This window comes from Musa acuminata, chromosome BXJ2-2, assembly GCF_036884655.1.
Source record: "Musa acuminata AAA Group cultivar baxijiao chromosome BXJ2-2, Cavendish_Baxijiao_AAA, whole genome shotgun sequence".
NCBI classification, from domain to species: domain Eukaryota; kingdom Viridiplantae; phylum Streptophyta; class Magnoliopsida; order Zingiberales; family Musaceae; genus Musa; species Musa acuminata.
The window spans coordinates 20,752,390-20,772,939 of NC_088339.1; the positions used below are offsets into that span (position 1 = coordinate 20,752,390).

Here is a 20,550-nt window from a genome sequence, read left to right on the forward strand (position 1 = left end):
AACTCATGGATTCCAGAAGTCAAACTGTGTGATGGAGTAGACTTCGTGGTAAGAAATGATACCAGTAATCTCATTTTGGTCGGATGTAGGTTTATGGACGAGGCAATTCGTCTCAAAGATGGACTTCAGATTGTGTTTAGGGGAAGAATCTGATTCATATACTTCTAAAAAGAATGTAATTTCATGAAATATATTGAACGTAATCAAGGACATTTTTACCTTGTTATAAAGTTTTTGTCTCTTCTGTTGGGTATATGTCTAGAGAAGATATCATGCTAGATTTACTCTCTCTCTCTCTCTCTCTCTCTCTTATATATATATATATATATATATATATATATATATATATATATATAATGAAAGGCTTTCCTTCATCAAGAGAATATATATTTGATCGTCTTCTAAACCTGATTACTGATGCTTCTTCAGTGCAAAACTAGCAATGATTATAGAATTCAGATCAGATGCATCTGGATATTCCCAGTATTGATGAAGGCCCAAAGCAGAATGCATCGACCAGAGAGCAATATCAAAGACAAGCATAATGCTCCAATCACAAGTACACAACATAAAATGGAATTGAATCTAAGATCAACTATATTACAAAAGATCACAATTCGTACTGCCGATTCGCTTTGACTGTTAAATTTCTTCAAGGTACATGTTATTCCAAATACAGAAAGAGAACATACAAAAGCAGATAACTTATGATGTGTACTTTGAGAGCAACAATGGACGACTGGTAAAAATCGAAAAAGTTCCTCTTGTTGACTGTTCCAAAAATTATTTTGAAAGCTCGCAAAGATTATATATGGTCTCAGCAAAAGGCCACTACATGTGAATCGGCTTGTCGTATGTAGCCATGGCAGCTTCCTTCACAGCCTCACTCATCGTAGGGTGCGCATGGCATGTGCGAGCTATGTCTTCACTCGAGGCTCCATACTGGAGGGCTAGCACAGCTTCGTGGATGAGTTCCCCTGCATTAGGTGCCATTATGTGGACACCGAGAATCTTGTCAGTCTCCTTCTCAGCCAGTATCTTCACCAATCCTTCAGCATCATCGATGGCCTTTGCACGGCTGTTAGCCATGAACGGGAACTTGCCAACCCGGTACGCCACCCCCATGGCCTTTACCTGCTCCTCTGTCTTGCCAACCGAAGCCACCTCAGGATGTGTGTATACAACTCCAGGGACCATATCGTAGTCTACATGGCCTACCTTACCTGCGATAAACTCTACGCATGCAACTCCATCTTCTTCAGCCTTGTGAGCAAGCATGGGCCCTGGTATCACATCACCGATAGCATATACTCCTGACACATTGGTCATGAAATGTTTATCGACTGGGATCCTTCCTGCCTTATCAGTCTGTACACCAATGGTATCCAGACCAAGCCCTGCTGTGTATGGGATTCTACCAGCTGAGACAAGAACAACATCAGCTTCAAGTGTGCTCTGTTCCCCACCAGCTGCAGGTTCGACTGTCAGTTTCACCACATCCCCTGACGCATCAATCCCAACAACCTTTGTCTTGAGCATAAACTTCATCTTCTGCTTCTCAAGCATGCGCTGGAATTGCTTCCTTACCTCACCATCCATTGAGGGAACAATATCCGGTGCAAACTCAACAACAGTCACCTCGGAACCAAGCCTTCCCCAAACTGATCCCATCTCCAAACCAATATATCCTGCACCAATCACCACCAATTTCTTTGGGACTTCAGACAAAGACAGAGCCCCAGTGGATGAAACAATCTTCTTTTCATCAATAGTAATTCCAGGTAGTGATTTGACGTCAGAGCCAGTGGCAATTATGATATTTTTTGCTTTGACAACAGTGTTGCCTCCTTCATCGGTGTCAACAGAGACTTCAGAGGGTGAAACAAATTTGCCAAAACCTTTGACATAGTTTACTTTGTTCTTCTTGAACAAGCCTTCAATACCACGTGTGAGACCAGAGACAGCTTTATCTTTCTGTGCCATCATGGCAGGTAGGTCAATTTCAAGCTGAGAGAACTTTACACCATGACTCGGGAATGCATGTTTGGCTTCATGGTACATGTGAGAGGAGTGAAGAAGAGCCTGCAAACAGGAAAACAAAAGAGTTAGTTAACAATCTTAAGAATGATCATTCAGCAACTTAGTTATTTTATATTTCACATGGCTGGTCCTGTTTAGTAGTATATTCATTTCACTCTATTCATGTTCCCCAGAACTCTGAACCAAACTAATCACTCGATTTTTTTGACCAAAACAGAAACTGAACCCAGCTAGAACAAAAATAGATTTTGAACAAAAACAAAATTTTCAGTTTGGTTTATCTTGTTGGGTTTCAATCAAAGTTGGACAACAACAGAAACAAGAGATAAACTGGAAGAGAGGTGCAGAAGAAGGTATGTCACTAGAAACACTCCAGCACACAGTTTTTAAAAATACCAGAATATTAAACAACATCAAGAAATTCAACTGGCAACCTTGTTGTATGCTTATCTCGTAGGTCTATTAAGAGAAGTATTTAAATTTTAGAGTACTAAATGAGTCCATCAAACAGTTACAAGAGCATTTCCATGTATGAAGTATCACAATAGTTACAACCATTACTTGACATATCTATATATTCAACATTCACACTTCACATTTAAGAGGTATTATACCTCTACATATCCATCTTCAGTCAAAATATATTTACAGCAATGTCTTTTGCAAAATAGCTCTTCATATGTTAGAAGTAACACCTCTAACAAGTAATTCACTGATTCAAGGTTAAGAATAAGCCTCACAAGCTAAGAACAAAGCAATCTATTAAATAAAATAACTTTTATTGCAAAGAGAAATAGTGAATGCATCCAAGAACTGCCATAAACCTTAAAATAGATCCTATATAGGGTTAATTACTAATGATCACAAATCCTAAAATAAACCTACCACTGGTTATTTCTAACATAATCTTGAACTATTAACTTGAAACAAATATTAAAGACACCTAAAATAGGTTCTTTTTTTTTTCAATGTCCACGTTGTTAATAACTTCAGATACTTTATGTGGGAGAAAAAAAAAGGAAGGAGGGAGAGATGTATGAGGAATCAATTCAAACTCACTTCAGATGCTTGGAACCACACCAGGAGGAAAAATATGACAAAGAGCCACTCCTTCATTAAACAATAATATCTTGACTCATGAGTTTATAAGTTTATGATCTTCAAGTTGTATAACCATCCCAATTACAAGCACAAAAGAAAAAAATATAGAAAAAAGCACAAAATGAAAATATCTAATTGTTCCGTTTCCTCTTATGCTAAAATGACTGAAGCACTTCCAATTCTTTGATATTTTGTGAAAGATTTTGTTCCATTCCCAAAAAATATTTAACTGTGGAGATTAATCTACCAACAGATCCAATCAAAACTGACAGCTCATTCCAAACTGACATCACCACAGGTCCAACATCGGGTAGACTTGTTCCAAAACTAAATCAGCCAATCCCAAAACACGTTTTCTTCTACTATATGTTCCATGCCCTTGAACTCCCACCTGCATTCATTGGTCTCCCCTCAACTTTTGCCATGATGAAGAGGGATCACTGTGCTGTTACCCTCTTCATAATCTCAAGGTCTATTACAATAAAAACTCCACTAGAAGAGTGTTGGAACGATGGAACACAATCAGAAATTACTCAAAGAAGCAAATTGGAGGATGGTGAAAGGCTTGTGTGGCAGTCAGAACAGATGAATGGTCATTTGAAAATAATATTTATCGATCGGGATAGAAAACAAGCACCACCAATCATAAAAGTAACACGTGAACTTTATAACCATGGTGGACACCATGCAGTAAATTCCATGACACCCCAGTCAACTCATCCATCACATCATCATCAGATCGATATGGTAAAAATTCTCCACATGGTAAATCTTTCACTGCAGATGAGGCATTAGGGATTTCAACACTATAAGAGGGACCTTCTCCGATGGTAAAAGGGGCAGAACATTCTGTTTGCTAACTCTTCTACTTCATCTTCTCTCGACATCCGAGTGACCGAGTGACCTTTGACTTGAGCATTTAAGGATCCAGATAGATGCAATTCCAGTGTCCATCTATTTTTGCAGGTTTTTCATTCTTTGTTTTGGCAAAAGCTCACCTTGGCCTGCCTGGCAGTATCCATCTTGACACCAGGTCGACTTGTGTCTTCCATCTCAGACCAATTACCAGAACTTGACTTTTATCAGTTATGAGAAGAATAAACCACTTAAAAAAATTATTTTATTCCATTGAAGACCAATGAATCCAACTATGCAGAACCAAAAATTTCAGTCCGAAGTGGGGTTTATCCTAAAAGCTGATTCTGGTTCCTCGGTGTATAAATTTGAACCCTCCTGTCCAGTTTCAAATTCACCATTTAACCAAACTGAACTGAACAAAACCTAAAATAGACCAAGAAAAATTAAGACCCACCCTTGCATTGGCAGTGAATCTGGGCTGCCACTTTTTGCATCTGCCAAGAGTACTAAAATCAAGCACCAAGCCAAACGTTACATATAGTCAAACTCCATGGATATGAAATCACACTTGCTAAGCCAAATTTACTAACAAATTCCAAGTCTGTTTGTCTTTTGTTGGAAGTCAAAACTGAGTAGAGCTTGATTTTTTATCTTGAGCTTTAATAAAAATTTTTCCTTCGCCAGAAGTTATCTCAACAATTTTCCAAAACTATGGGAGAATTCCAGTTTTTACTTTGCAAAGACTTTTGGTTCCTTGGATAATGGTTCTAATTTCCAAGAAATGACTTTGGGACCTTCCTAGCTTTAGACAAAAACCAAATATCAATGATTAATTCAGGCAATGACCTTAAGAAGCCCAAATCGATCAAACGACTCCACTTAACGAGAACATCACCACAAAGAACACAGATTAACTGGGAAAAAAGTTGAATCTTTCCTACAAGTTGTTTTTTTCTCCAACAGCTTCCAAATCTCAGATCCACCTGTTTGATATTTACAAAGTCAAATAACAGCACCAAGAAACACCAACTGCTATGAAAAGCCACAAACAAACAGAACGTGAATCCAATTCGTTTGCCCCTAAACAACAGATCGGGTCTAATTGGTGCACCGAATACATAAACATCAGCAAAATTTACTGCAATCAAGCAACACGAGTATGAATCAAGAAAAGACCAAGAGGAGAAGATCAAGGACGACATGTGAATGGGGGAAAAGAAGGGGCAGAAGATAGAGCCATGAGGCGATCTTTTACCTTGGAAGGGATGCAACCAACGTTGAGGCATGTGCCGCCGAGCGTGCCCCGCTTCTCGATGCACGTGGTTTTGAGCCCCATCTGCGCGGCCTTGATCGCTGCCACGTACCCGCCGGGCCCGCCGCCGATCACCACCACGTCGTTCTCATCCGCCGCCGCCGCGAATCCGCGGCAAAACACGGCGGCATGCCGCATCGTCTCCGGTCGGAGGAGTCCCCCAGCCCTCCGTCTGGCCAAGCTCATCATAGACGCCATAACCTTCGTCTTCTTCTTCCTCTTCTCCTCTTCCTCTTTTCTCGTACTCAGCAGGGAAGCCAGACGAATAAGGGAAAAGAATTGAACACATACACACAACTCGGTTGAAGTCGACGGCGGCCGTTCGAAGTAAAATGAGACGCAACTCGGAAGCAAGGAAGAAGCAGGGCCGTTGGATCGATGAGTCTCAATCAGGGATCATTCGTGACGACCTCGACCCGTCCGATGAATAATGTAGGGCCCAATAGATAAAAGACGCCGCCGGTACATTGCATATATGTACGTCCTAATTTAGTGTATCATTGGACAGTAAATAAATCTCATTATAATCTATATAAGAATGTACGTTATTTAATATATAAAAAAATATTTATAAAATAATAAGTACAAAATCTGAAGTTTGATCAATATTCATAATCTTTAATAATTAAACTAACTAAATAAACTTTACAAAATTAATCTTACATTGTACGTTAAATCAGATTTTGATTATATGAGTCGGATCCCATCAAGACTAATTCTAAGATTGTTTAAGGTTCCACGTACGATTTTTTGCCGTGGATCCTACAAGATTGAGTCGAGGGTATTTTTGATAATAACCTCTCTGATGATCAAGTCAATTTTTAAAATTAATAATCTACTTATCGAATGTGTTGAACTAGTTAATAAGATCGAATAGTTAAATCCCTCGAATGCGTATCTTGAGATCCTTTTTATAGATAGCCTGGGAACAATTATATCCGAGATCATCAAGCGACAAGACATGCAACATATTGGGTAAGGGAATAGCGTAACATTTGTTGCTCCTACAACCCACATCGCTTGGTCATGCCTTTCATGGGGTCAGATGGTCAAGTGTTCGACCATGTGCAATCAGTTGAGTCCACTTGCCTTTGGATTCGACAACAACTTGTTGGTAGGACATGGCTGACAAGTTGCTAGGATGATTGACTTGCCAACCATGTTTAAGCTTGTGTATGTCATATCAATTTCTCCGTATTACTAGCCCATGTTGAATATTGGATTTTGATGATAATATCAATTGGTGAATTAATGATCTAATCCATGTGTTGAGAAAAGTGATGCAGGACTAACTATAATCGTGAGAAAGTCAAAATGATTAAAGAAGAATCGAAGTTGGGCCAGAGTCAATGATCGGCCATTGGGTCGGATGAATCGGGGGATACGCCGAAGGATTAGATGATGCAATGAACGCTCACTGAAAGTTCATCGGGAGTTCATCGAAAGCCTGCCGGAGGTTCATCAGGAGTTCCCCAAAAGCTCATCGAAGGTTCACTGAGAGTTCGCTAGAAGATTATCGGGAGTTCATCAAAAGTTCATTAAGAGTTTGGTTGAACCATTGGCATGCAAGACAACTTAGATTGCAAGTAGAGTAAGTGTTTTAGCCTTAACTATCATAGTTAGGAATTTGATTTTGAGTTAGTTTTGGAAAAAATCCTACTAACTCAATTAAAGGCCAACTAGGCCTTTAACAGGGCTGAATTGGGGTGGTTGGATGGCCCATTCAGCCACTTGCAATCACGTTAGGCGATGGAACTACTTGGGGCTCAGCTTCTCAAGTAGTCTAAGCAGTGATACCACCGGTAGTTAATGCTGCCAAGCGGTGGTACTGCCCTGTCAGGCGGTGGTATCACCAAAGCCTAGTCTCCTAGGCTTTATTAGGTGGTTGTATCGGTCAGACTAGGCAGTGGTACCACCCAGTGTCAGTCTAGGCAGTGGTACCGCCCAATAATGGTAGTGGTACCGCTAGTACCCTGAAAACCCAGGATGAGATACTTTTTAGCTCTATTTTTTAAGTCATTGGGCCCTATAAATACCTTACTCTTTCCTGCATGAAAGAGCAATGAAAGTGTAAATAAAAATCTTGAGATTTCGGGTTGTAAAATTGCTAAGTGTCCTCCTCCTCCCTTTATAGTTTTGAGATCATTCAAGAGAGGTGTGAGGCTTGTAAGGGTTGTCTCCTAAACCCGTAAAAATGAGAAAGTATTGTAAGAGGATGGTTGGTCTTTGCCCATTGAAGAAAGACCGTTAGTAGATACCGGTGGCCTCAACGGAGGAGGAATCAGAAGTGGATGTAGGTCCCGATGATTGAACCATTGTAAATCTGGTGTGCTTTCTTTTTATATCATTTTTTTCATGCTTTTTATTCTCTTCACTCACTGATTTACTTGCTCACTGCCCTCAATCACTTACTAACGTTTTCAAGTTTAAATGTCTTCTCGGATATAAACTTTATCGAATAAAATTTTGAATCAACGTTATTTTTTTTTTCGAAAGCACTAAGAGTTATCTTGCCTATCTTTAGATTTGCCTATCTCAAGAAGCAAAGAATTGCTAAACTTGCACATCTCTAAAACTTGCTAGCATGCATATTTTAAAATGATATAAAACTTGCTATTTACTATCTTGCATTCTTTTTTAAAAACTTGCTAGTTTGAACATTGCAAAAAAAAGCAAACATACTATCTCGTACATCTCAAAAGAAGCAAAATTTTGCAAACTTTCTTATGTGAAAAACTTACTAACTTGTATGTTCAAAACTAATCTTACTAGCTTGTTAGCTTGCATATTTAAAAAATTTGCTAGTTGCACTTCTCATTTTTGTTGATGACAAAGGGGAAGAAGGTATGATAATGATCATGCAATGATATGATATAATTTTATTATGAATGATGATTTATAATCATATATGTAATGATAATTTTATAATTTAAAAATATACATAATGATTTGGTATTATGCATGCAATACTTCAACTTATGATAATGATACATGCAATGATGAAATATTCATGATTAAATTTGCTTTAACTTGAATTCAATTTGAATTCAAGGTTCATCTCAATTATACCATATTGATAGGGGGAGTTTAGTTTAAACTTCGTCATTAATTGGTTGTCATCATCAAAAAGAGGGAGATAGTTGAATCTCAGATTTTGATGATAAAATCAATTGATGAGTTTACGATATAATTTACGTTTTAAGTGACGCAGGACTAACCTCGATCAAGAAAATACAAATTGATTAAAGTAGGAGGAATCAGATGTTGGGCCAAAGTGAGCATGTCAGAAGATTGGACGTCGATCGGAGGATCGGTCGATGTGTCAACAGGACTTCGTGCTATAAGTTCGAGCATCAGACTGAATGATCGGACATTGCATTAAGGAGTTCGGAAGTTGCGGGAGTCAACATGCCAATTAGGCAATACGCTGAAGGAGAGGACAATATGCTGAAGGATTAGACGAAGCGTCGGATGAACCAATAACATACCGGACAACATAAGATTCATGCTTGTAATCATGTGTGTCTAGATCGAGTTAGTTTAGGTCTAATAGAGTTGGTATTGTGGTGAAACAATGCCAACTCAATTAGGGGCCAATTGGGCCTGAGTTTAGACTGATTTGGGCTAAGTGAGGCCCATGCAACAACCCATAGCATGCCCAAGCAGTGGCATCGCTAGGGACTTGGCCTCCCAGGTTGTTTGGGTGGTGGAACCTCCCAGACCGATGTTGGTACCGCCCAGACACAGTCTTCAAGATTGTGTCAAGCGATGGTACTGCCCAGTGTCAATGTCAAACTAAGAGATGATACCGCCCAGTATCAGACTGACAGGTGATGGTACTATCAATCATCAGTTTGGCAGACAGTGGTATCGCCCAATAATGGTGGTGTACCGCTAGGACTTGGGAAACTCGGGATGAGACATTTTTTGGCTCCATTTTTTAAGTTTAAGGTCTATAAATACCCTAGCTATTTCTGCATGGATAAGCATGAAATAAAGTTAAAAAGGGAGAAAGAATTCTTGAGTAAAAATTATAATTTCTTTATATTAGTGAGTCTCTTCATCTTAGAGTTAAAAGATTTCTAATAGAGGAGTGAGGTCTAAAAGAGAGGTATAAAGGTTCTCTCGTGAGCTTGTGAAAAGAAGAAAAGAGTTGGAAAGATAGTTGATCTTTGTCCATTGAAAGAAGATTAGTAGTAGAAGCCGGTGGTCTCCAGTGAAAAGGAATCGGTAGTGGATGTAGGTCATGACGACCGAACTACTATAAATATAGTTTGCATTTACTTTATATTTTTTATTTACATTACACACTGATTTCTTACTCTCACTATGCTTATGAACATATTTTTAAGTTTAAATGTTTTTCCGATATGATTTCATCGAACGAAGTTTTCAAACCGATATGATTTTACAGAAATCGAACAAAGTTTTCAAACCGATATGATTTTACATAAGTACTCACTCAACCCCTCCCCCCCTCTTAGTGTCGATTTCAGTCCTAACAAGTATACAATATTTTAAAAACTTAAAATTATATTTATAATGTAATGATTTGAAATTATATCTCAAAAACTTGCTAGTTGCACTTCTCTTTTTTGTTGATGACAATGGGACAGAAGGTATGATAATGATCATACATGGTAGGATGTAATGTACTTTGATATTTTAATACAATGATAATTTGAAATATTTATGATTTGGAATGATATAACGATAAATAGTTATAATTTTTTGAATTCAAAGTTTCTATTAATATGATATATTGATTAGGGGAGTTTCGTTTAAACTCCATTATCAATCGGTTGTAATCATCAAAAAGAGGGAGATTGTTGAATCTCGGATTTTGATAATGAAATCAATTGATGAGTTAATGATCTAATCTACGTTTTGAGTGGCACAAGACTAGCTTCAATCAGGAAATGACAAATTGATTAAAGCAATGAAATTATATATTGGGCCGAAACATGTTAGGAGATTGGACGTCGAGTTAAAGGATCGGTCGACGTGTCGGCAAAAGACTTTATGTCATGAGTTCAGGCATCGGGCCAAAAGGATCGGATATTGCGTTAAGGAGATCAGATGTTACGGAGGTCAATATGTCGATTGGGCAATACGTTGCAAGACAAGACGATGCGCCGAAAGGATCGAACGAAGCACCAGATGAACCAATGACATGCCGGACAACATAGTATTTTGTTTGTAATTGATTGTGTCTAGATTGAAGTAGTCATGATTGTAATTGAGTTGGTTTTAGGAGGAACCCTACTAACTCAATTAGGGGCTCATTGGGCAACTGTTTTGGGCCAAGTGAAAGGTTTATTCGGTCCCATAAGGTTAAGTGGAGCCACCTCTAAGCTGGAAAAATTAAGAGCACACTTTTACAGGCTGTCAAGCGGTGGTACCACCCAGTGTTAGTGTGTTAGGCAGTGGTACCGTCCAGTAGTAGTGCTGCAGGCGATGGTACCGCCCAGCATAGGCAGTAGTACCGCTAGGACCCGGGAAACCCTGGATGAGATCATTTTGGCTTCAAATTGAATCCATTTGGGGCCTATAAATATCCCACTCATCCTAGCTCGGTTTACACATCAATTAAGAATAAAAATAGGGGAAAAGACTATTGTTATCTTGTGAGAATTCCCCTATTCTAGCTCTAAGTATTGATTTCAGTTTAAGAAAGGGGTGAGTAGCTTGTAAAGGTTGTCTCCTAAACTTGTGAAAATGAGAGAGTTATAAGAGAGTAGTTGGTCTTCGCTTGTTGAAGGAAGACCGTTAGTGGATGTCGGTGGCCTCAACGGAGGAGGAATCAGGAGTGGATCTAAGTCACGTCGATCGAACCACTATAAATATGGTTTGCACTTTCTTTCTACATTTCATTTCTATTACATTCTGAGTTAATTGCTTAGTTGACTTACTCTAAGTCAATCACGCTTTCATTATCGTTTTCATCGAATGAAGATTTTCTAAAATCAATATTTTTATCATAAGCACTAATTCACCCCCTCTCTTAGTGTCGATTTCGATCCTAACAGTATTTTCTCACTTTTTATTAATTGATGCATAAATATATTATGATATCCATGGATTTATGTAATAGGAATCAAATCGTGATGAGATCACGATAATGAAACCGATTCACCTTTAAACACATACCCTAGATAATCCTAGTCATAGATTACTCAAGAGGAACATCGAGATAACTGGACAGACTGGTGTGCTGTATACTCATCCATATAATGGAGGCGGTTGGTCTCATAGTTGCTCGTGTGAAAACACTAGGGCTACAATGTAGGTGCTCATTGGAGAATGAGTTCACTGATTGATCCACTCACGGAATGTTGGATGGTTGATAATACATCATTGTTAAATAACGATTTTGTCATCCCAGTGGTATACTTGGTTCTTAGATTTGAGACACTAAGGATGTCCTGTATGAGTACTCCACTATTTGATATCAGACTTACAAGTTTGGAAGTTTCAGATCTAGCACAATCGGCATCGGGAGTGGCAGCCAACCTTACAAGGGCTATTGAGTGTCGATAGAGGATCATCTGCTCTCGGTATCATGAGAGAAATATCTCATGTATTCTTGCTCAAACAAATCCTTGGCCAAGGTCATTCAGATTGAGAGAGAAAGTTCTTCGGGAGAATCCGATTAGAGCGAGACTCAAGGAGAAACCGTATGGGCTTGGCAACATCATGCTCGGTATACAGTCTCTAGAATATTAGATGGATGAGGGACTATAGGTACACAATAATTGAGGATAGATAGGTAAAAAAAATTGGATTCTCCTGTATCATCTAGGGACTACGGCGTAGTGGCCTAGTATGCTTATAGTCGATGAGTCAAGTGAATTATTATAGAGATAATAATTCATTGAGTCAGAAAAAGTTCTAGTAGGTATGACTCATAGCCAGCTCGATATTGGGCCTAGGGGGTCACACATATATGATATGTGTTGCGACGAGTAGAGGTTCGAATTTTAGATATCTGCCGGAGCCCCTATCTTATTGGATACCAATTAATCCTCTGAATTATTGGATCCTATAGATGAGATCCAGTAAGAGCTACTAAGAGATTATTAGGTAAAGACCCACTAATATAAGAAGCTTGGGTAATTGGATGAAGATCCAATACCCAATAGGGCAAGATCCATTATGGTTAAGTTGACAAGGGACCTCTATAAATAGGAAGGAACCAAAGGGCGATAAGCTAGGTTTCTTGGCTGCCACCTTCTATTCTCTTCTTCCCTTCTCCTACTCAACCAACGGGTATAGGGATTTGGGCAACGATTCAAAGAGTGTCTTTACAGCCTCTATCGTGTGGATCACCGCTAGAAATGAGGACACGTGACCTCTTTCATCCTCTTCTATAGATCTATAGGATTTCTAGGATATACGATCTCCCTAGGTAATATAACTATCTCATACGTGGTTTTTCGTTTCACGGGTTTTTGCATACTAATCTTTGCACGATGATAAACACCTTTTTGGGAAATCTATGATTTTTGTTTTCTGTTCTTCCGCTATGCATGTAATGTCGCCCTGGATTTCCTTACACTCGAGGTGTTCAAGAATAGCCTAATTAGTGACTTTAGTCTTTCCACCGGTTTCGGGGTGTGTGATAGAATCAAAACAGAGATGAATCCTAAATGATTCATAAAACTCCTTAAATTTAGCATTGTTGAATTATGTTCTATTGTCCATGATGATAATCGGAAGTAAACTGAAACTAGAGATGATATTTTTTCAAATGAATCCCTCAACTTGCTTCTCAGCAATCAAGAATAATAGCTCAACCTCAGCCCATCTAATGAATTAGTCTATACTGACCAATAGGAATTTATGTTAGTGTGATGCCTAGAATATCCAAGCCTCACTAAGCGAACAGCTAAGCTCAATCTAGAGATGTTGTGCTAGTATCGGTCACACCATTGGATGAATTCTCTTCAATCCTAGCAAAGTATGGGCTAGTAGTAGCCCTATTATAGAATATTGAAGGCTAATGAGTGGGCTCCAATATGTTCCTTCGTGAACTTCAATGGAGCACCAGTGTTGCCTCCTCATGGAGGAGGCAATGGAGAAGGGGTTGAGTCATGGATTGATAAAAGATTTCCCCATTGATTAAGTAATACCAAGGGTATATATCCACTATCCAAGTAGACTAAGGAGAGAGGGCATATATTTTATTTGAATTCTCAAAGCTGAGCCTTGGGCTCCTAAAGCCAATTTTTAGGCATCTACTATGGCATTTTGTTCTCGTCGGATTTGCTCAATGTTGGTAGGGATATCAACGATTATTCTTTAGACCTCCAAGAGATATAATGTCATGATGAGATTACGAGTCTCATAAGTCCCTTTTATTGAATCTCAAATTTTGATGATAAAATCAATTAATAAATTCATAGATTAATAAACGTTTGAGATAAGTGACACAAGAGAAACTTCGATCATGAATTTGAACCATCGAAAGACAGATCATTGAAGCAGGAGAATTAGATGTTGGGTCGGAGAGCATCATGTCAGAGATTGAACATCAGGCTGAAGGATTGATCAACATGCCGAAGGATGGACTTCGTGACAGGAGTTCAGGTATTGGACCGAAAGGATCGAGTATTGTGCCAAGAAGATCAGATGTTGTGGGAGGTTAACATGCCGATAGATCGAGCAATATATCGAAGGAAAGGATAATGCATCAGAGGCTCAGACGAAGTGTCGGATGAACATATGACATGTTGGACAATGTGTTGAAGGCTTCATGATTGTAATTAGAGTTGTTAAGTCTTGATCAAAGTTGTTTAGAGTCTAATTGAGTTAGTTTTGGGGTGTAACCATGTCAACTTGATTAGAAACCCATTGGGCCTCAACCAGGGTCAAACTGAGATTGTTGGAAGGCCAATTTAATGATATGGGGTTGGGTTGGGTGGTGGCACCGCCAAGACCGCCTGAAAGAATTATTTGTGCTTTTCTGGGAATACCGATAGTAGTATCGCCTAGTGTCGGTGGTGGTACCACCCAGGCCAACGATGGTACCAATAGAGCCTAAATTCCCAGGCTTTGTTCGGCGGTAGTAACACCCAATGCTGACGGCAGTATCGCTAGTACCCTGAAAACTCGAGAATTTGAATTTTTTGACTCTATTATTGAAGCCATTTGGGGTCTATAAATACCCCACTCATAGTTGCTTGGTGCAAGCATGAAAACTTATGATTTGAAATGTATAAACTTTCTTGAAAAGTGTTGAGTCTTTTCCTCGAGTTTAAAGGTCATACTAAGGATGTGTGTGATTTTCTTATAAAAAAAAGGTGTGAAGGTTCTCTCCTAAGCCCGTGAAAAGGAGAAAGAGTTGTAACAAGAGTAGTTGATCTTCACCTATTGAAAAGAAGATCGGTAGTAAAAGCCGGTGGCCTCGAGAGAAGAGGAATTAGGAGTGGACATAGGTCGGGACGACCGAACCACTATAAATATAATTTGTATTTCTCTTTATATTATAAATCGATTTAGTTGCTCAATACCCTTACATTCTAAGTTAAACATATTTTCGATACATATTTTTCAATCAAAAATTTTTAAATTAAAACTTTATTTCAAAAGTACTAATTCACACCCTCTCCCCCTAGTGTCTTTAGAATCCTAACACCCTCCACTTGGTTAATGACCAATGGTGAGCCGTTATATATTTTTAGCTTCTTTATCAGTATATGCTTGCTAATAATGTAAAGTCTCGTTAGAAGAGCCTCATACACGACCTAGTTGTTGGCCACTTTGTTCCCAAAGTGAAGAGAGTGTTCAAATGTGTCCCCATGGGGGCATTACAAAATAAGCCTTGCACCTGCTTCTTTGATGCTTATAGATCCATTAATACGAAGGGTTCATGGTTGAAAATTGAGAGACAATTCTTCTAGAGTCAACACTACGATGAAATCGCCAAAGCCCAAACTTTTATAGTAGTGCATTAGCGGTAATAGATCAAATTTACTAAGCTCCACTGACTTCCTGACCTTCTCTTGTTCTCAGACTACAAAAGAGATGACCATCGTGGGAGCAACTAAAAGGTATAGGTACAGGTCCTCCTTGAGGTCAAGACTGGAAAGTTGGAATGGCACTGCCGAATACTCTTTGAGTTGTTCGAGGACCTTTCGGCATTGTTCGGTCCATTAGAAGCCCTTCAACCACTTTAGGTTTTCTGAAGAATGACAAACAACAAGTCAACTACTATTCTTCCTTGATGGACATTGGAGACCTTATGTTTAGGAAGACCTACACCTTCTCTGAATTAATGTCGATTCTAGTATGATGGATTGAGCTACATTTGATAAGTCTAGGAGCTTATCAAATCCAACCCCAAAGACACACTTTATCGGATTGAGTAACATTTGAAATTGAATTGAGTAACATTTGAAATTGATGAAGCATGTGGAAGATTTCTACTAGGTCCGCCGGGTGTATTAGAGCTAGCCCCAGGAAATTTACCACAAGGTAATTTTGGCAACCCAACAAGACAATAAAACGGAAAGAATAAAAGCGAGACAAGAACACCAGAACACCATATATACGTGGTTCGGTCAATTGACTTTGACCTACATCCACGGACGAAAGAGGAGCAAATTACTACTGCAAAAGAGGGACAATTACAAATGCCTTAGGAAGATGTTCCTAGGCCATAAAACATCCGAAAATACTAAACAAGAAAAATCAAACTATAAGTCCAAACTATTTAACTGAGTATGGACTTAAACCAAAGTAAACACTTAGGTTTTTCTTGTGGTGCCTCTTGTGGTGTCACTTGTGGTGCATCTGACTTCAAAGCCCAGACCCTTATTTATAGTTCCAAGACGAGACAACAAGTTTGATTTTCCCGATGTGGGACTATGGGACTTGCCAAACTAACAAATCTCCACCTTGGCATGTCCCAACAAAACTTGCTCCACCTTCTTCATAACAGCCCCAACAGGCAATCACCGACAATGAACACCAACCAAGTCCAAGCACTGCTTGAACTTGTAAACCGGAAGAGGCTTCGTAAACATATCAACTAGATTGTGCTTCATTCCGATGGAGAGACTCAATTTCTTCATTCATCGCAATCAATCACTTAGCGGAATTATCACAAGAAACTGCATTTGAGTAGGAAGTAGGCTCACCAACTTCACTTGTCTCTTCTACAACAGACAAAGCATATGCAACCAAATTTGCATATCTTTGTGGTGGTCGAATTTCTCTCCGTGGTCTATCCTTGGCTATGGAATATTGCTCTTCCTATGGATCATCTGCGTCAGTAGACTCGGGACCACCTACTAGCATTCTTTGAGTAGAAGAGTTCGACTTAAAAGAATCTGAATTACCAATCTCAAGCTCCACCTGCTTCTGCGCACTATCATTTGTACAACTAGTAGAATCCTCTTTGGAAGATAATATAGAGAATTCATCAAAAGTAACATCTCTACTGATTATAAATTTTGGAGATTTGGGATCAGAACACCATAATTTGTATCCTTTCACCCCAGAAGCATACCCAAGGAAAATACATTTTTTAGCTCGAGGCTCTAATTTTCCTTCATTTACATGCATGTATGCTGGACACCCAAAAATTTTTAAATCAGAATAATCAGCAGGAGTACCTAACCAAACTTCCTCCGGAGTTTTAAAGTTAAGTGCTGCAGAAGGAGCGCGGTTGACAACGTAACAGGCCATATTAATCGCCTCTGCCCAAAAGTCCTTTGTCAACCCTGCATTTGAGATCATACACCTCGCTCTCTCCAAGAGTGTTCTGTTCATATGTTCGGCCACACCATTTTGCTGAGGCGTCATCCTAACAGTACGATGCCGAACGATTCCTTCATTTTTACAGAATTCTTCAAAATCACCTTCACAAAATTTCATACCATTATCTGTTCGAAGCCGCTTAATCTGTTTACCTGTTTGCTTCTCAATCAAAGCCTTCCAGTGTTTAAATATTAGAAAAACATCATTTTTATGCTTCAGAAAATAAACCCAAACTTTCCTGGAATAATCATCAATGAAAGTCAACATATACCTAGCACCACCCTTAGATTGAATATAAGCTGGACCCCAAAGGTCTGAATGAATATAGTCAAGAGTACCTTTTGTTTTGTGAACTGCCGGAGAAGTGAAGCTGACTCTTTTCTACTTTCCAAAAATGCAGTGTTCACAAAAATCAAGTGGCCCAGTACTCTGTCCACAAAGTAGACCCCTTTTGCTCAATATGCTCAAACATTTTTCGCTCATATGACCCAAACGCATATGCCATAATTTGGTGATGTCAGAATCAGACAATGATGATGACGAAACTACAACCGAACCTGTGACAGTAGTTCCCTGCAGAATATACAAGCTACCAGACCTACAAGCTTTCATAACAACAAGAGCACTTCTAGAAACTTTCATAACTCCACCTTCAGTTGTGTATTTATACCCAAGGGCCTCTAGGGTGCCTAAAGAGATGAGATTCCTTTTTAAATCAGGAACATTTCTAACATTAGTGAGCGTCCTCATAATACCATTATGCATTTTAATTCGGATTGTTCCTCTACCAATAACATCACATGCGGCATTATTGCCCATCAAAACAATTCCACCATTACAAGTTTCATATGTGGAAAACAAATCCCTATTGGGACACATGTGATAAGAACAACCTGAATCTAAAATCCATTCATTTTTAGACCTCGTCCTGTCATCAATAGCAGAAAAAATATTTCCAACAATCTCATCAGTTGCTACACTAACTTCAGCGGATTCAGTAGTTTTTTCAACAAATTTTTCCTTTTGCTTTAATTTATTTTTCAATTTAAAGCAATCAGATTTAATGTGCCCCATTTTATGATAATATTTGCATTCCAAATTTCGATGTCTGGATTTAGATCTAGATTTAGATCTACTACTGTCAAATTCTCTTTTATCCATTCTCCCCCTAACAACTAGACCCTCAGCCTGATTCTCTCTACTTTCCCTAATGATATTCCTGTCTATCTGCTCCTTAGATTTCAGTGCAGATTTAATTTCTTGATACAAAACTGTTTATTTTCCATAAATCAAAGTATCACGGAAATGCTTAAAAGATTGGGGAAGAGAACACAAGAGTAACAAAGCCTTATCCTCATCATCAATTTTTGCATCTATATTCTCCAAATCCATAACCAAAGAATCAAACTTATCAAGATGTAAGAGTATAGATGTACCTTCAATCATCCGAAGCATATACATACTCTGCTTCAAGTAGAGACGATTCTCCACTGTCCTATTCATGTACAAGGTTTTAAGCTTGTCCCACATACTCTTAACCGTAGTCTCCGTAGCTACCTCCCGTAAAACCTCGTCAGAGAGATTTAGAATGATGCTTGATCGGGCCTTCTTATCCATACCCGTAAGCTCTTCTTTTGACATATCATCTGGAATGCTCTCAGCTCCCTGTAGTATCAAATCAACTCCGTCTTGAACTAGAATGGCCTCCATCTTGAGTTGCCACAAGCCGAAGTTGACATTTCTGTCGAATTTCTCGACAACAATCTTTTTGTTAGAGCTAGCCCTAGGAAATTTACCACAAGGTAATTTTGGCAACCCAACAAGACAATAAAACGGAAAGAATAAAAGCGAGACAAGAACACCAGATATACGTGATTCGGTCAATTGACTTTGACCTACATCCACGGACGAAAGAGGAGCAAATTACTACTGCAAAAGAGGGACAATTACAAATGCCTTAGGAAGATGTTCCTAGGCCATAAAACACCCGAAAATACTAAACAAGAAAAACCAAACTATAAGTCCAAACTATTTAACTGAGTATGGACTTAAACCAAAACAAACACTTAGGTTTTTCTTGTGGTGCCTCTTGTGGTATCACTTGTAGTGCATCTGACTTCAAAGCCCAGGCCCTTATTTATAGTTCCAAGACGAGACAACAAGTCTGATTTTCCCGATGTGGGACTATGGGACTTGCCAAACTAACAGGGTGCTTGTCTGACGTTCAACTTATGACCCACAAATAATCAACATAGACTTCTATGATCCTTTTGAACTGGGTTTGAAATATTTTATTCACTGTTCTTTGATATGTGACTTTGACATTCTTCAATCCGAAGGGCATGATCTTAGGCATGATCTTGTGATGATAAAAACCTCGATGGGTATGTGGCTCGTCGTTTTCTAGTGTCATCTTAATTTGATTGTGAGTAATTCGTGACCTAAGATTACATTGACCAATTGATGATTCAATGCAAAAGATAGTTGTCATTTAGACAAGCCGTCTTGAGAACTGTATAGCCAACACACATACCTCACTTTCGATTACTCTTATTTATGAAAATTACATTGGTGAGCCACTTTGCATAGTGAACCTTATTAATAAAGCTATCATACATGAGTTTACGATTTCTTGTCTTATTGCCACCTATCGATCCGATGAGAATCTCTAAGGCTTTTGTTGAATGGTCTAGTGCTCCATGTCAATGTTGAGGTGGTGCTAGGCTATTGCCTAATCTATTCCTGGCATGTCACTAGGAGTCCAAACGAAGACCTCTACATTATGATGGAGGAAGTTGATGAGATTGATCTTTTTTTTCTTTTGGTAGAGCAAAACCAATCTTTTTAGTTCTACCTGGCCTTATTAGATCAAGAGATTTTTCAATAAGGTCTCTCTAGTCTCGGGATGGGTGATCAAAGGAGTTGGTTCTCTTGGATCCAATTGATGGATTGAGAGGGTTGTTTTCCTCGAAAGTGTTACCAATATATGATAACACTAACCAGATTTTCACAAGTCGCTCTTTACTATTTCAACCCCAAAGCTGGTGGGGAATTTTAAGGTGATGTAATAGGTTGAGACGATCACATGAAAGTGATTGAGAGTTAGGCGACCAATGATTACATTATAGGCAATGGGATGTCGACCATCGGGAATGTTATCTTCATGGTTCTGGAGCAATCATCAGATCTAAAAGTAACATACAAATTTGCCATTCCCATAGGAGTATGGAGGAGATCGGTGGAGGTCTTTGACATTCAACCCAATTTTTATGAAATCATTATACAAATATGTCAGTAAAACTTTCCGTGTCCACCAAAATTCTTTTTACTAATATGTTTACAATCTTGAGGGAGACCACCAAGGCATCATCGTGATTAGGATCATGGTGCTCAGCGTCTTCCTCCTTAAACATGATCGAAGAATCTTCCAAGGGGTGAAATCTCTTATATGAAGGGTCCCTCATATAATTTTTTCT

At 38.8% G+C, this 20,550-nt stretch overlaps 1 protein-coding gene across 1 annotated transcript; it reads right to left on the reverse strand.

The window, feature by feature from the left end:
* Positions 1 to 560: 560 nt before the first annotated feature.
* Positions 561 to 5,619, reverse strand: LOC103969606 (dihydrolipoyl dehydrogenase, mitochondrial). Its single transcript, XM_009383194.3, has 2 exons — positions 5,255 to 5,619; positions 561 to 2,082 (listed from the first exon to the last, which is right to left on the reverse strand). The coding sequence occupies exons 1-2, from the start codon at positions 5,507 to 5,509 to the stop codon at positions 832 to 834; spliced, it is 1,506 nt and encodes a 501-aa protein (XP_009381469.2). The 5' UTR covers positions 5,510 to 5,619; the 3' UTR covers positions 561 to 831.
* Positions 5,620 to 20,550: the final 14,931 nt, after the last annotated feature.

What these genes read in the sequence shown, in the direction of transcription:
- LOC103969606 (XM_009383194.3), bottom strand. Translation starts at nt 5,509, where the DNA reads ATGGCGTCTATGATGAGCTTGGCCAGACGGAGGGCTGGGGGACTCCTC. An exon ending in TTGGTTGCATCCCTTCCAAG is followed by an intron (nt 2,083 to 5,254) that starts GTAAAAGATCGC and finishes TCCTGTTTGCAG; the next exon opens with GCTCTTCTTCACTCCTCTCA.